At 38.5% G+C, this 17,761-nt stretch overlaps 1 protein-coding gene across 11 annotated transcripts in view; it reads right to left on the reverse strand.

Annotated features, from left to right (window-relative positions):
* Nucleotides 1-4: 4 nt before the first annotated feature.
* Nucleotides 5-17,761, reverse strand: part of EML5 (EMAP like 5) — a 111,298-nt gene continuing 93,541 nt past the window's right edge. For 10 of the 11 annotated variants that reach the window (XM_042048373.1, XM_042048375.1, XM_042048372.1 and 7 more), the window contains 9 exons: nucleotides 16,607-16,764; nucleotides 14,627-14,741; nucleotides 13,958-14,146; nucleotides 13,587-13,759; nucleotides 12,145-12,307; nucleotides 11,148-11,251; nucleotides 9,242-9,395; nucleotides 8,336-8,436; nucleotides 5-8,015 (listed from right to left, as the gene is read on the reverse strand). In XM_042048373.1, coding sequence (XP_041904307.1) covers nucleotides 7,979-8,015; nucleotides 8,336-8,436; nucleotides 9,242-9,395; nucleotides 11,148-11,251; nucleotides 12,145-12,307; nucleotides 13,587-13,759; nucleotides 13,958-14,146; nucleotides 14,627-14,741; nucleotides 16,607-16,764 — 1,194 coding nt within the window. In that variant the 3' untranslated portion in view covers nucleotides 5-7,978. The remainder of the gene's footprint in view (nucleotides 8,016-8,335; nucleotides 8,437-9,241; nucleotides 9,396-11,147; nucleotides 11,252-12,144; nucleotides 12,308-13,586; nucleotides 13,760-13,957; nucleotides 14,147-14,626; nucleotides 14,742-16,606; nucleotides 16,765-17,761) is intronic. The other variant, XM_042048366.1, reaches the window with a different exon arrangement.

Genomic DNA, 17,761 nt, shown 5'->3' on the forward strand with positions numbered 1-17,761 from the left:
TATACCTTTGGACTAGTTTAAAATGCCTTTTTTTTTTTTTTTTTTTTCCTGTTAAAGCAAGAGGATTATCTGACACACTCCATAATGAAACAACAAATCCGAACAGACAACTGGATTTTAAGCTTAAAGAACTACAGTAAAATATTTTTGTAAGGTGACCTGACGGGAGAGCGGAAAGGAAAGGAGATGCTCTGGTACTGCACAGAGCACTGCTGGAATGGGTTTCCAGATGAAAGACTGCAAAGAACATTATTTTTCTACAGAATTTCCCAATGCCTTTATTAACTGTCCCTTGCAGAAATAGCTGCCACCATGAAGCTGTTTTCCATGTGAGATGAGGAGACAATAATTTGTAAGGGCAGCAGAAAAGCAGAACCATCCCCATTGCTGCATTTCCACTGCTGTGCTGGGCTGTCACCAGTTGCACAGTGTTCAGCATGAGAAAAGGAGCTGCTGCTTTTCCTCTGCTAAAAATAGTGAACAAACCAAGCCACAAAGCTAAAAGTGCATTTTTTTTTAAAGGGAATGGTTCTAATGCATTTACTTAAAAATGTAACAAACTAAGTTACCATTTTGGGCTTGAGTGTATGCTGAGATGGAATTTTACATTAAAATGCCTTAACTTGTTTCACAAATCAGTAATGCAGCTTTTCCATTACTTTATGCTGTTTACCCATAACTGAACTAAGAAGCAGAAATGAAGCTAATTACCAGATACTGGTTAAAAAAAAAAATTCAAGCTATTTTGCACCTGAAACCACAACACCAGGGTACGTTAGTAGCAAGAAAAGGAAAAACAGACCAGAAATGTGTAAAGTACTACCTAACAGCACCAATATTTCACAAAAGTACAGGAAACCATTTTTATTTCATGCAATGTGTGTCTGTGTTCATGCCTAGAGTTTCTTTAGAAAGGATGTTTACTGGATTCCAAAAGAATACAGTGTAGCACATGTCCTGGGTGCAACTGGTGGTTGAAAAAAGCATGGTGTTACGGCAGTACCACTTCCAGCTCCATTGCATGGAAAGATCCCCCCCTTCTCCCCCATCGCAAGAATTTGCAACTAAGTTAATAGAAAATTCATTTTCAGCAACAGAATGCTTGGGATTGGCTTTGCATTACAAATGCCCACAGTGACAGCAAAGCTGTGGTTAAAGCTGGCTGACCTCAGCCACTACAGTGGAAAAATAAACTTATTTGGCGGTGGGGAGCTGGGATAAGGGCTTCTGTGAGAAGGAGGAAGAGCAGTAATAACCAAAGCTAAGGAAGGAATAATGGAGGATATTACATGAACATTTCTTTTTTGTTTTCCCTAAAGGCTTACAATCCTGTTGAGGACTGAAAATAAAATACCCCTCTACTACAGCTCTTTTTTCAGAACCCACGAATGCAACGCTTGTTGCAGTAATTTACATTTTTGTCCTTACAGCCTCAGCTCTGGCCTCAGTCCCACTGAGAACAGCTGAAGGCAGCAGCAGTTTTATGAGTTCTGCAGCATCACACATGATGGGACAGTGGCATTTATCCCCTCCTAAGTACCCATTTTAGAAAACTGGTAAAGCACAACTGGCCTTAATGCTCTGGTCTAAAACACCCGTTATGTGGGGGCCACTCAGCAGTTAAGTGGATAGAACCTGCTTTCCTCTACAAACAGTGCAAATCACACATATCTTCACATCACTGGAACAAACATGACAATAGTTTGGGGGATATCATTAAAAAACAAAAAACATTTGAGGTTTGTTGGTTTTGGTCTGGGGTTTCTTTCTGTTTTTCAGTAAGCTCTCACATGACATCTGTGCCCAAACTGAGCGAGATATGTGCTGCTAAGGGCAAAATCACTTTGTAGGGTCTTGAAGTTATCCCACAAACAGCAACAGAAGCTAAGGAAACACCTATTTTGGCTTATGGAAGAGAAATCCAAACACACTGAGCAATAGGAACATCCTGCCTCTCATGTCCCATACTCAACTGCCCTCTAGCAGGTGGAGAAGGATCAGTCCAGCTATTCATGCACAAATCGTGTGTTTCTTACAAAGAGTTGCTACAAGTCCAGTTGTCTACCCAGCACCTATAATGAGTTTGGATTGTTTTTACTTAAAGTTTACCTTAATTACTTCCTTTTTTGTAATGGTTTACTATGGGATAAAATCAAGAACTTTATATTGATTTATTTCTATTCAGATGTATTTGTAGGGTCTACATTATATTCACCTGAGTTCCTATATATTTGAAGGCCCATGGCATGGAACCACTGAAGGAAAACTTGGCTCAAGTAGGATCCAAACTGCCGTGTGCAGATTCCTCTCGCTGTCACACCTCAGGTTAAACATAATAGAACCCACAGTTTTCATGTCTGTCATCTTAAATGTTGTGAATGCCTGGGAACAGAACCAAGAACTGCTGAATAGGAAAGAAACAAGAGAGGCAGTAATTGCTACAGCTTGGTTATGAAGAGTTTTCTGAAGTATTAATATTTCTTTGGTTTAGTATTTTTTGTTTAAAGAACATTTTCAGAGCAGGCCTATTAAAACAATTCATGTTTGGTTTAGGTGGAAAGATGAGTAGCCTTTTGAAATACATCCTTAAACTCTTCTGCCTGAGCTCTCAGTACTACAGAGCACTTCTCTCTTTATAGCACTGTCTTTGTTCCAACGTGCCTCCACTGCAGCTGTGGATAACCTCAGCTCTAAACAGGTGTCCCACAGGTACAAGAGTGGAGACAGCAGTGAGTGGAAGTGGCTGCATCTTCCCAAAAATAGAGCAACCAAAGTTGCCTGCAGCCTTCCCTTGAGCCCTCTCCTGCTCTCCTAAGGAAGTGTAAGGAAGTCCTCACACTTCCCAAGCAGCCACTGAATACTTCCCACTTAAAGCAAGATGTTTGCCACTCACCACCTCCCATGTCAGTTCTTCCATCTTGCCTTTGCCTATTTTTGAGTGTTCCTTTCTCTGCTTTCCTTTCTTCTGCCTTTTCTCCATGTGCGTTTACTGGTTTCCTGTTACTGTTTCCTCCACCCTATGTTCCATAATTCCAAAAAAAAGAAGATATTATAAGAATTACGGAAATTTTAAGAATTGCCAATTGTCATCATGCTAAGACCTTACACTTTCTGTTGTTTTGTTTTAAACAGAGGGGGAAGAGAACACGTGTTCCATGCTTTTTTTCTCCTTTACTTTCCAAAGAAGCAGTGAATTGGCTGGATTGCTGATCTCACAGTAAACTAAAAAAGAGATCAAGGTATTAAGGTTATGACTTGTTTGCTGTTAGTAAACTGAGAAAAGGATGGTGAGTGTTCTAGCATCAAATTCACTGAGAAAAACACCTCAGATGCAAATGATTTTGGCAAGGAAACCTATTGTGGCTTTTATGCATATTAGACACCTAAAACTATTCTATTTTTATTTCTAAAATGAGATATGCAGAATTCAAGTCTGAAGTCAAAGTCAAGTGAAGAGCAGAAGCCAGGGCCAACAAAATAAATGGGCTTCGTGTAACCACCCAACAGTGAGTGGTGTGAAGAATGACAGCAGGCTTTGGCAAGCACATGGATCTATCCACATGAGCAGAAATCAAATGCTGCTAAAAATTTTAGAAAAACAGAGCAGATTGCAAGGAAGCATTAAAAAACCCAGTAAGAACAAAAAAGCACACAAATGCAATGCAACTAGGGGTGTTTACACCACTGATGTGGCAATTCATTTTGTGACTTGCAGTCTTACTTCCCTTTCTGTAGAGTCTACAGGATGGTCCACTTTGTTCAAGACTACTGCCTACAGCTTAACAGAATTTAAAAAAAAAAACCACTTTCAGGATTAAGGCTGGTCACATCTCTGACACTGAAAATGACACAGGGAACATGTCACCTTGCCTAATTAAATGCTGTATTTGAAGCCAACATCCTTTTCTTGTCACACTCTTACACTTTGCCCAGCACATCCAGCCTGGGCTCTGAGCAGCATTCTGAGGCAGGGAAGCTGCTTGAGGCCAGCTCCAGGGCGCTGGGTCTCTTGGCAAACTGGCAGCTCAAACAGTGGGGCTGAGGTGGTTTAGGCAGCAGCTTAGAGAAGGGGATCATAGTTTTAAACTAAGCCACTCCTGAATGCTATCAAAATCCTGCTCTTGGTACTGAAGCCCTTTATTTTGGTCGTGTTCTAGACTGAGGAGGTGTCTCACCTGCAGTGTACCTGCTTTCTGATAGCACAATTCCAGGCCAGCATTAACCTGACTGGTAGAAAGTTCAGTTATGCTGAAATGAATCTTGCTAACACTGAAACCCTGATACAGAGCAAAGTAAGAAGCTGCTCTGAATGTGTGCTTTTCCTCAGCTGCCACCAAGTGATAAAATGGCCTTAATTTTCTGAAATCCTATCCTTTAGTTTCACACCATTTCTTGCTTTCCCTAGCAAAATCAGAAAGTCATATATGCTGACTGCCTTCTTGAGAATTTAAAAAAAAAAGATTTCAAGTCTAAATGATTCAACATATTTGGGTAATTTGCTCTCTCTGACCTAATTCCCAACTGTGTTCCTCGGTTCCTGCATTATGTCAACTTTCAGTTCTAAATGCGTTTATTTTTAGTATTTCCTTGCTCCTAGGAGCTGGATTTTCCTTATTCTCTTTTTTCTAAGTATGCTTAATAGCTTTCAAGGGCATATTTATTTTTTTAAGTGAAATGTAATTTTATTCTAATTGACTCAGTTTTCTAGTTAATTTCTTTTATTACCAAAAATATTGCTGACTAAAGATCCCAAAGATGTATGTTTGCTGCTAACCAAAACCACAAGCTATAGTACAAAATCATCCACTAGTGATTAAATTATACAAAGAACTTTTGCCTCCCCTTCCCTGGTGCTGTATAACCCCAGAAGAGGCTTTCTCCAGCTTCAGGCAGAGCCCTCCTGCTCTCAGTTCTCTCTGATGCTTCCAGATGAAAGGCTTTCACTAGTCTCTCCACATTCCAGCTTCTTTTCTGACCTATCCTACGGGGTTCTGTCATCCTTTGATTTCTCCGTGGAGCATCCAGCCTCGAGCTCCCACTGCCGATCAGAACAGGCAGCCTGTTCCCATGTGCACATGCGTCAAGCATGGGTGGCAACAATTAGCAAGTTACTACAGTAGCATTTAATGTAAACAGTAAATGAGGCACGGTAGCAAGCACCATCACAGACAAAAAGACAAAAACCACCACAAAGCTGCCAACTTGGACCATGCTGATAGCCAGCTCTTCACTTCAGCAGAGAATCACAGCTACATTATGTTCCAAACTGCAACTGAGGCTCTGCTACTCTTCTCCTCAACATTTGTGATAATTCCCAGCTGGCTGCCACCATTTTACCTGGCAAACCATGGAGCAGTTTCACCAGGGAAAACACTAGCTACCAATTTGGGCTGCAAGAGGAGGAACAATGCTGGCAGTTCAGTTTTTGAAGAGCTCCTCAGCTTCCAGCTCCCATCCCAGCCCTTTACAGTAGCAGTGAGGTTTGGAAGAGAGTGAAGAAGCAGGGAGACCTGGAGGCTCAGCCTCTCCCACTGCAGCTCTCAGCCTCGCCCCTCTCAGAGCAGCCCTGCTGCAATTCACCTGTCCCTTTCTTCTCATCCTTCAGCTCTGGAGTGGCCTTTGGGATTCCTCAGGGGAAAAGCACCAATGGACAAATTATCAGTGGAGAGGCACAACATTAATGAAGGGTGTAGGGGGAGGGAGGAGAAGAGAAGAGGACCAGCAACAGGGATTCCAGGAAAAAACCCTCTTGATCCACATACCTCCTTCACTGGGTGAAGGCCTACAGAAGAGCTCACTGAGCCTAGGATTTTGAGGGGAAAACTCAGAGACAGAAAAATACGGACTTTAATCTGACAGTCTGAGTAGGACAGACTGTGAGGGAGCTCTTAACAGTCATCCATCTCGATCCAATGAAAGGCAACTTTAAAATAGAGGCAGGACAGATCTTACTTCAAGTCCGAAAGTCCTGCACAGATGTGTTTAATAAGGGATAGAATCACAGCCATCAAAGAGCACACTGCAAACCATTTCTCTGGTAAAGAGAAGATATAAACACCAGAGACTAATTTTCATGTACAACAGAGACAGGAAACAAGGTTATGAGATACATCAGGTCTAATCACAACTCTCATATGCAATTCCCCTAAACTCAAAAACATTACTGGCAAGATCTCCCTGTACACTCATGACCAAATCCTTAGAGTTTTTGCTCCTGTAGAATAGCAGCTGCATGACTGGCAAGACTTTGCTAAGAACCATCATGCTGAGAAACCTGATAACCGTTTAGTTCATCAACTTCTTTAAAATAAATATTTGTTATAGCTTGATATATAAAATATATTACCTAAGACAGTTGGGTAACTAGTTTTGTATAGCACATAAAAAGGAGAGCACAGAAGTTTGGCTCTGTAACTGTTCTCTTCTACCTGCAAGCCCTCCCATTCCCTCTGTAACCAACATGCACACAAGAAGAGATGAGGTTTATTTCTTTTTCATCTGGCATAAGAAAACGCAGGAGATGAATAATAGTGAAGCCTATTGACTGACCTAAACAAGTGCCACTGTCAAAGCAACGCTGGCTTGCACAGAAAGAGAGCTTTCTGTTCACAGCAGAATGCCACAATGAGAGCAGTGCTGATAATTAGTGACTTTTGATCCCTGCTATGTTGCATGAATATGAACTGTCTGTAATGCTTCTCTATGACATGATTTAGACAAACAGCTAATGAAATCTTCCTCACTTGTACCCAAAAACACAGCTTTGTTCAGGTGTTTATCACCATGGAAATGTCTTTCCAACTTAGAATCTCAGTTACGTTGCAGGATAGAATAAATGCTTGAGGTGACAGCAGGTCCATTCAAGGAAGCAGATGATTGGACATTTTTTACAATCAGAAGAGAAATCTGAATAGAGACATCTCCCAGCTAGTCCTAACTCTGTTAAAAAGTTCAAATGTATAAAATATAATGCTTGCAAAGTTCTCTCTGAATCTCCCCTATGATGCTGAGAAAATAAAATCAATTCATATTGCTCTGAAATTCTATTTTTGCCACTGGTGACATCCCAAGCTTTATCAACAAGAAGACTACAAAATCCTCACCCTGGTCCTCATTTCCAGCAGAGAGGCTCACAGCCCAGTCAAGTAACACAGCAATAATCTCTCTTCCACTGAGAATACTTTTATTCACAAGGCAAAAATTGGGAGTTAGACTTTTAGGTAGTGGGCAAGGCACTCGCGAAGTGAGCAAATCTATTTTTGCTCATAGAACTAATTTAATGTTTAAGTGCAACAAAAACACTAAATTAGCCATGAAGATCATGCATATCCAACGGCTTTCACCAGACATGACTGTGACCCAGGCCTCTAAATACGGAAATATTTCAGTCATAAGGAATCAACTCTATTATTTTCTGCTTCACCAGATATGATGTTTCCTTTTGACCAGCCATAGAAATATAATTTCCATTATAATAATTAAACATTTATTAAAATACTATATATTTAAGAGTTAATATATGGTCTCTCCCAGTAATAAAATATGGAATACTCTTTTAATCTATGCTATTTAGACCTCAAAACTTAAAGGAAAAACATTCATGCTGAAAATAGATCAATGTACAGCACTAGGTCAGAAATAGCATCTCTCAATTAAAACCCCAAGAACTTGCTGTGAAACTGTACATTGATTAACAATTCACTTTTTCCTTTCATCCACATATTTCATTTTCAACATCTGGCAGTGAGTGGAATACAAACCCAGATTATCTGACACTGAAGCCAACCTAGCCTCAGTGTGTTTGTGACAGTCCATCCTTCTGGCAGACTCCAGGTCCTGTCTGTCAGAGACAGATTGCTCTGTGTCTTGGGTCATTTCTTACGCATGCAGGGCACAGTAGAATGTCACATTGCAATCCTGGGTTATTTCATGCCTGGTACTTCATGCAGTGTCCTCTTTGCAAGTCTCCATGTCTCCCTCAATGAGGCATATGCACACACTTCCAAACAAATAAGCTGTGTTTTCAAAAAAGATATTAAATATGAAATATAGAAGACTACAATGTTGTTAAAAGAAATGCGTAACACAGCCAAAATAAATTTCCATTAAAAGTATGATGTTCTGAACATTCATGTCAACGTTTTAACTTATTAAATCTTAGCTGTTCACATTAACATTTGGGATATTTATTTTGTCACAAATATCTTTTTCTCTATGTACAAACAGGAAAGCAAGCACACAGATAAAAGGCTGGAGGCTGAACTTGAGCTTTACGTTATGTAGTGTCCATGTCCAGTGGTGTGTAGAGTTTGGCAGCAATGGCAAGGACACCTACCTGCAGTCGTCCCCTCCAGCACTGACCACGTATCTGTCTCCACTTGTGAATCGAATATTAGTTAAGTGAGCAGAGTGACCTAAAAATCGTTTATGTTTTGCCTGAAAAAAACCCAAACAACAGAATGAGAAAGTCTAAATATTCTGTACCCTCCTAAATCAAACAAGGCATGCATGTTTTTATCTACCTTTTTATTGCATCACAGATTTGTAATATTTGAAAGTTATATAGGTTATCAAATGTGAAAGATCTCCTGAAGAAGAACTACTATTTAGCTGCAATGTAGATTAAATTGTCAGGCAATAAGAGAGCACTTGCAAATTGGGAACAAAGCTCAAGCTAACACAACAATATGAAATACATCTTGTCACATGATTAACTTCTACGTTTTGTGTAAAATTCCTCACACTGAAAAAAAAAATATTTACCCTGTGCAGTCTCAAATCTTGAAAATTAACAGTGAAAACAAATAAAAAACCATTATAAATATGAATTATAAAAAACAGTGAAACAATTTAACAGTGTTGGTGAAAAATCTGTAAACTCTTCATCCATAAAGATACACAGATGGGACTAAAATCACCAGCTATCTTCCTCATTTGTCAAATGGATCAGAGGTGGAAATTACTAAGGGCTTTGAGATTTTCAGTAGGCAGGCATTATGCTAAAGCAGACTGGCAGACAATAGCAAGACCTACAAGAGGTTACAGCAAGAGCTCGTGCAGAAAATGGTAGGGAAACTCTGAGGTGGAGCATGTGTATGAGACTATAGAGCTAATGCTACACAGAGTATAAAGCTACAAATTCAGAGAGAAAATATTTCCATCATGTGTCTTCTAGAGAAATAACCAAGGTCCTAATACCAACAGTACTTGTTGTTATAACCATGAAAAAACAAGTTCTTACAAATTTTTCAGGACATGGAAAGTCAAACAGTTTGACCATGCCAAAATCATCGCCTGTTACAAGATTGATTCCCGAGTGAGAGACACAAGCACAGTTCACATCAGCTTTTTCAGCATGCCTGGACCAGATTCCAATTACTTCATCCCCTAGAACACTGAAACAGAACAGCAAGAGATTCTTTTGAAAACCACTGCAAAAACAAGAGTCAGGAAATAGAAAGCAGATCTCATATTGTAACTGGTTCTATAAAAATGCAATGTTTTCATTTTATTCTCACACATGCACATCTTATATAGCTTTTATTCTGTAATTAATTTTTGCATCATTCCATAATTGCTTCTGAAACTGATTCAGTGATGTAATTCCCAAAATATTGTGGCCCATGGCAATGTGAGAGAACCAGAGGTGAAATCAATAATACGTCTATTGTCCAGTGAGGCATTTGCAAAAAAAAAGAAAAACAAAAAAGGATAAAGAAAGGACAATTAGAGAGAGAACATCATAGCATAAGCCTTAGATGAATAAGCTTCAGATTTTGGAAAACAAAAAATTTTATATTCTCTATTGCATATAACTATGTTCTGTTGATTCTTTAATATTTTGGTATCAATCTAAAGAAAAGTATCTCTGAGTCCAGTGAAGATTCTTCATTATAATCAGAGAGAGAAAAACTGTCCTAAACAGAAAACACTATTATTTTTAGATTTCAGAAAAGTTCCTTCACAAAGCCTTGTAAAAAGGCTCTTACTCAGCTCTGCTTACAATGTATATGCTTACAATGTATAAGCATACTCCCACGAATGCACAGACACAAGAAGTTTGTCATTTGTTAATAGGTGAATGATTTGGGAATTTTTCTGTGATTCTTCCCCCCCCCAATTCAGGGCACAGTACACTACATGCAGAAAGGCATGGTTTACATCAGACATACTGAATTGGGTCAGAAAATACCAGTTTCTTGGTTTTGTCTCAAAAAGGTGACAAAAATTGATTACCCAAACAAAAAACAGAAATCTATCAAAATAAGCCTTGCAGAGCCCTCTAAAAGCTTACAGTTTTAGTTGTGTACTGCAGCAAATAGGCAGGATTATTATTGTTTAAAGTGGTTCATATGTGGAAAAGTTTCAAGTATTTATTCTCAATTTTTGTCTGAGGGTGATAATTAGAGGACAGTAATTGAAAGCAGGCAACAGAGACTGAAATAAGGCACAGAAAGCCAGATCTGCATAGAATAGAAAACAAATTATTTAACTGTGAAATAAGAATAAAATATTATTATATTCATATTATACTTTTATTTATATATACATTTTTATATAATTTATACATAAATTATACATTTATGTGTGTATATATTATACTTCATGTAATATCTTGAAAGAAATATAATAACATTAAGGTATTTAAAAGTACTTTTGTATGCCTTTTAATATGCATATGTTAATAGCAACTTATACAGATACCATTAGTGTAGTACTGTAAATAAACTTGAATTACCCCAGTCATGTATTGGGTTACCATGTTTTGATATATTTTAATTGTCCCTGTACTCTCATCACTATTTTGAAGAAGAATAGTGCACTATTCCAGATAATTTGCAGAGTGCAGTGAAACAAATACTGAGGCTGCTAGAGTTGTATCAAAGGAGCTAGAGATACCCAGTGAGTACAAGGACACACGTGAGAGACCAGTTTTATCAGATTCCTCAGGGGTCAAGCAGCTCCCCTCTGCTGAGGGGTCAGCTCTGTACTGCCTTTTGCTGTGCTGCACTTAGGGGAGCTGCTCCCAGAGCAGATGGGTGTGTTAAAAGAAAATACCTGACTGAAGGGATCAAATCTGCTTTTAAATAGCGTGCTTTCTGGAAGTTCCAGGTGTTTTAACAGCTGTAAATATGTGAACCATTTACCTTGTCCAAGTAGCCCATGTTATTCTGTCAATCACAGCCTGGTCCACAAGCTGCTTTCCTGAAGGCACTTCATACACTTGCCTTTTGTAAGACCCCGTAGAGACCTTTGAGGTGACCACAGAGAATTTACAATACATTAGCTTGTTTCAAAAGATGAAAGTATAATTCCAGAGGGCTTTGGAAAGCATTTGTGTGACAGTTACTTCCTAAAGTAACTTAGCCATGAAGAAAACTTAGTCAATGAGTTGAAAATACTCAAAAAATCTACACAAGCATAAAGCAATAGTGAGAAAGCATAAGAAATCTTAACATTTAAATGTCAAATTAATAAAAAGTAACTGAAACAACTCACATTCTGCACATAAGTGTGTTAGTGTGTGGGTATACACAAATAAGGCAAAATAAATTCCTATCTTGAAAACTGACACGAAGGTGCTCCTCTTAGGCTGTAACTGTTGATTTGATGATAAGAGAAGCTTATTTCTCCACTCAGATGCAAATAAAATATAGAAAGCATATTATATATACTTTTTTTTTTTATTTTAAGAAATGTCTTAAGCCCTCCTATAGTTGGAAGTTGCAACACCATAATTTTGGTGCTGCTCCACAAAGATAAGCACTAAAAAGACATGTAATACCTTCGTGCTGGTCAGGGAGATGAAGAATTCATAGATCCCCAGGCCCTGCAGAATGACAGACTGTACTCCCTCCTCCTTTAAGACAGCCCATCATCATCAGAGGTAGAAAGGCAGAGACACATCACAGGGGGTTTGAAATCTGTCTCTCATTTCTTTGCTTATTTTCTGTATTTAATCTCCAGGAAAACTATTCAAAACTAAAGGCATCCACTTAGCACTACAGCAAAGTAAGTCTAGTGACAGCAACAAACTCCAACACTTAGTTACAAAAGTTAAAAGTCGTCAAAGGAGAATACTTGCAGAATATCTGTCATGAGCATGTTTTCCATTCAGTACCTTGAACAATTAATGACTGATACCTGGAGATAAGAGCTATCAGCAGAGAAGTCCATCTGGATTACAAAACTTGGGATATCTTTGCAATAGCTGATTCGATTTAGTGTCGGGCCCAAAGTCAGATCATAAAAATCCACTGCATTCTCACTGGAACCAACTGCTAGGTAACGAGAGTCTGGGCTAAACCTGAACAGATAAAAGGGTGTCATGAACACAGGTTGGCACTTACAACAGATTATAATATTTGAGAAGTACAGGTAAATTTGCATTTCAAGTATCTGCTATCCAGAACTAGAGGGAGGCAGAGTATTTAGTCTGCTAAGCAAAATAACTTTTGAAATTAAATTTTCAGGGAATGCACATCCAGCAGAAGGTGGCAATAATTTTGGTACAGATTACACATAAAAGTGAACTGGGAACATCTCTTGAATAACTCTGTTCATTATCTGATTTCATGACCATCTCATGCTCTAACAACTTGTGACAGGCCCCTGATGACTCTGACTCCCTGATGCTATACTTACAAGGTTTAAAACTAGAAAACTGAAGTGCTGTAACCGAAGAAAAGTCAGAACTTCTAGATGAAATGTGCTGAATAAAAAAATGTAAAGCAAACCTTTTGTTTGCCCAATGTATCTTTGCACACTGGTTTCTTTCCTCCAGTTTTCCTTTCTAGTCTTGAAACTCAGTAGCTTCCTGAGCTGAACAAATTCCTCACTGCCCCTTCTCTGTTACTGGGGAAGTTTTACTTCAGTTCTCTCTGAAACATACCTTGGGACAGCTTTCCAATTCCAGCAACCCCCTAACTCCTAGCAGAGCTCTCCTGCAAGGTCTCTGTTTGCTTATATTTCTCTCTCATTCCACTTTGCTCTCCAAAACTTTCCTTAGCTGATCACGACCAATTTATCTCACAGAAGGAACGGTCTGTTCCTCCGCTCAGGAAACAGAAGCGAAATTTTACTCCTAACTCCTTTCTAACAAACACAACAAAGAGCAAACTGACAGACTGGCATTTCCATTATCTCTCACAACCCAGTCTTCACTTCTAAGCTTCTGATCTCACTTTACCTCCTACGAATCCCTTTCCTCGAGCGTGTCGACCACACCACATGCTCGGTGCTGTCACTGGCAAAGCTGCTGAGGGCACTCGCTCCCACTGTCCCTGCTGCCACCAAGATGTCAAACAGCACCGGTCCCCACACCAGCCCCCGGGGAACACCACTTGTCACTGGTGTCCACACCACCAGTTGTTTTGGCTGATGCTATCTCTTATCTTCATGTACCACCTCCTCCTTTTTTATTCCTGGTTTCGGAGTAATCACACAAATTCCACAATTTACTCGTTGATTCTAGCCCTCTAAAATATCATTGCAATGCTCCTCAGAACACTGAATTGTATTTTTAAAAACCAAAATATTAGAGATTTCTAGCATACTACAACAGAAAAGGCATTATATTTTCTGACCTGATATCTTGGATTGCTGATCTTCTGTCCCTTTTTTTCCCCCAAATTTTTAGAGAGGTCACAAGCAGGATAATAAATTCTCCATTTTTCATGCCAATAGCTACCATATCACCTTCTGGGCTGTAACAAACAGTACGAGCTGCATGTCCTAAGCTGACTTTGTTCAGCATCTTCTGTGAAGAAATAAAAACCCAGAATAGTAACTGTTACTATTTGTCCATATTTTAAAGGCATCTTATGCTAATAGTCTGTAAACAGGCTAACAACACCAGATGGATTATCTTCAGAATACAATAAAAAACAAATTTCAAGTCTGCAACACCATCAAAAGGCTATTTTTTTTCCCTAAACAAGTGTTCTCCAATACCTACCTTTTCAGCAATATCCCAGAGTCTTACTGTGCCATCTTCTGCAGCAGAAAGGAAAAAATCTCTGGACGGATGCGTTGCCAGGCCCCAGATTGGTCCATCCATATGACCATTAATTAGAATGTTACATGCTGCATTTTTCTCTCCAACTTCAATTATTTCAGCATTTCGTGTCCCGACGAGAATTTTCCCCTTGAACAATAGTGAAATTATCTCTGATAAAATATATTAACCTCTCACGATGAACAGTAATTAAAATATAATCTAGAGCTGTAGTTCTGTCAAGAAAGTTTGCTTAAGTCAAGTTATTAAATAATCAAAGAAAACTTATTTTTTAAACTCCTCTGATTTATTAAAATACAAAGCTCTGTAGAAATCATGATGCTAGTTGAGTTACTGCTTGTCATTTGACATTTGATATCTAAAGTGTGGAAAGAAAATGGAAAAGAAATCTTTAATTAGTCTTTAATAAAAATATATAGGGAGTATTATCCCAACAAAGAGTGAGATCCCACAAAGTAGATGATTTTCTGCCACAATATCAGTTGCAGTTCTAGCTTAGCCTTTAATTTCAAATACTAACTACAAGAGAAAGCAGAACTAATTTATTTGGTATTAGAGATCAACCCAAAAATGATAAGCTTTATTTTACAGACAGGCAGCTTTCTTTACCTTGCCTCTACAAACAGAGCGAACACAGTCTGTGATTTGTCCCGTCTCTAGTCTGAAGGCACGACATCGTTTCAGCTCCTGATCCCATAGCTTAACTGCTCCTCCTTCCTTTGAACTATGAAGACATCAGGAAGAACCATGAGCATAACAGCTGGCACAAAAAGGACAATTAATGGAGGAAAGAACTACATTATTTAATGTAATGTACTGCAAATGAGACATTTGAGTATATTTTAAATTGTTAAAGATTCAATTTGACTGAACAGTTGATGTTAACATGCTGAGCCTCACAGCCAAGCAAGACACACCTGATTCCAAGTCCTCACTGTTCTACTTTACAGAACAAGTTGAAAGATGGGTACTGCTAAGATTAGTCTGAATGAGTAGTTTTGAGGGAATTTGTCTAGTCAAAAGAACAGTTAAGTGTGCAAACTGACACCTTAATAATCAGACAGGCGGAGGTTTTCAAATTATAGTTGAGAGAAACAGAAAAGGTATGTGTTTTATTTCTGTGAAATAAATGACTGAAGATTTTCACTTTTGTGAAAACTTTATTATTTTCACTGCTGTAAAATAAACTACACAGATACAGCAGAAAAAACACACAATAGGTATTAATTATGAAAACACTAAGTATTTCCCTCCCACTTGCAAAAAACCCTGGTATTACAGTACAGAACACATTCAAATAAAAAGTTTCTAAAAAGAAGACAATGTTTACTGAAACAGTGATAAATTGGGCATCTATAGTTGAGCTGGGACATGTCTTATCTGTCTTCAATCTCCCCTAACAAAAATACAGTGTTCCACAATATCGAGCTGCTTGTGTTACAGCTTTGATTACTGAATGATCCCTGACAAAGAACTTCAGAATGTTTGATCACAATTACTGATCTTGTACTACTGTTATTATTATTATTATTAAAAGAACTACAATAGATTATAAATTGATACTCCTTGCAATAGTATATTCTTTGTTTCCCACAAGCACTGTTTTGACATATGATTGATCATTATACTCAGCAAGAAGATTTTACCAAAACAGGCTGGTGAACTAAGGCAGAAAAAAGCATGTAATCTTCCTAAATGAAAACTTCTTTTGCATACTGTCAATACTTCATTTTCCCACAGGAGATGAATTCTGGGTTCTTATTTTTATTCATTACTATTTGTTTCATGTTAAATACTAATTATCAAGAGCCTCTGAAGCTTAGCAGTACAGAGAACATCCTCCAAATAAAATCACAACAATGTTTATAAATAGCGGAAGGAAATATTTCAAGCACAAAAATAAGTAAGTTTTCAGTTGGGTCTGAAAAGATAAGTGGCCTGTGTCCTGCAAAATGGGGCACTATCATGTCATCAGATGGACTGTATTACAGCTGAAGCAATTTTTTATCATTAGGAAGGCACCAAAAAAAATTAAAATGGTTGAGGAGGTATTTTGCTTGCAACCCCAGAAACAAAGGACCTTGCTGTACCTTAGATTTGAGAGAAGACAGCTTGCCTCTGCGATCATAACTAAGAAGATCTTTCCTTTGAAAGACATCATACTGCTATAAAATATATCATTCATGTATTTAATCACAACTGTGCAAATTACTTTGGTTAACAACCTCAGTACATCTTCCATGAAAGAAGTAACCAACAAGGACTAGGTAACTTATAAGTGCTTAAAGCTAAATGGGTGTTGGAGCTAGATAATCTATAAGGCCCCTTCCAACCCTAACCATTCAATGATTCTAAATTTCAGGCTAAATGCTTTCTCTTATAATCCACAGGAAAAAGAGCTAGCTGAAGTTCACATGGGGTTATCTGCACTTTGGAGGTGGTGGCTGCTCTTTTTCTTAACACCTGTCAGGAATCTGAAAGGGACTACTCTTCTACCTTTAATGCCTCAACTAGTGTTGATAGGATGAATCCAAACCATTTTTAAAGAGTACATGTGCATGCAGAAAACAAAGAAAATAGAACACTCACGGCCTTTCTTTGCCTCCTGTAACAATCAAACCATCCCTCAGTGTGGTATACATTGTGAAAACAGGTCCATTGTGAGCTTTGGCCACAATTCGTATCAACACATGGTCTTTCCAAACACAAACATCTCCACTGATAGTACCTGTAAATGTCAAGTTATTCTGAAAAGGGGAAAAATATACTCATCATCTGATTCTGAATAAGGTAAGAAGAAACACATTCAGAAATAAAGATCATCACCATTTGCATTTAGGCTAAACTGCTTTTATTTGCTGCTGGAGAAGAGGAAACTGTGGAAGAGGCATTAAGGACCTCTAGGGACAAAACAATGAGTTACTATATTCCTTCTTGATGTCTGAAAGATGCTTTCTTGTAGCTTGAAGAAAATCATTGCATTTCTTTTTGCAAGAAGAAATGCAACGACTTAAGCTTCAGCCAAAGGGTTATCTGTGCTTTCAGCCTATCAGGTGTGCAAAAAAGTAGAGTACCACAGTAAGTACTGACATTCTGCACAAGCAGGCAATTTGGACCCCTTGCTATGTATGTTACGCTTGCAGTAATTTTTGTGGTTAAGTGAAGAGACTCGCAGGATTACAGTAACCTGTTCTTTACTTCTGCTTCCTGCTCTTGAAAAGTAATAAAAATAAATGTAATTACCTCTGAAATTTAAGGGCAATTTATTAGGATTCCAACAGAAACTGGTTATTGAGCAAAACTAACTTAGTAACTTACATGAATCCTCAAATTCAGTATCGTGTAGTACCACCATGTTTTGAGAGTATCATGTACACGTGTGGCACAAACACTTTCCTTGACTGAAGTGGGTTGATGCTCAACAGCCTTTTTTTGAAGGGTGTGTGGCTCTAATAAAGTAAAAGAGGACTGGAAATGAACTTGAGAGCAGATCCTCGGATCATACTCACTAACTGTTGGGCTTTTCCAACTTCTGTTTAGGGACAGCTAAACTAGCTCCTTCTGAGACAAAAACTACATGAGCACTCCCAGAACTGCTCCCTACAGCAGTACGGAGAACACACCAGGTTTGGCTTTATTCAGTTTGCAAAGCATTTCACAAAACCCCTGCAAGCTCTGCATCCTCAAACCTCATACCAAACTTCAGGCCATTCAGCATACAGCCTGATTCTCACACTAAGAATC

The sequence above is a fragment of the Corvus kubaryi genome, unplaced genomic scaffold (genome assembly GCF_017639235.1).
Source record: "Corvus kubaryi isolate FWS band 111438036 unplaced genomic scaffold, C.kubaryi_AGA036_p1.0 66, whole genome shotgun sequence".
NCBI lineage: Eukaryota > Metazoa > Chordata > Aves > Passeriformes > Corvidae > Corvus > Corvus kubaryi.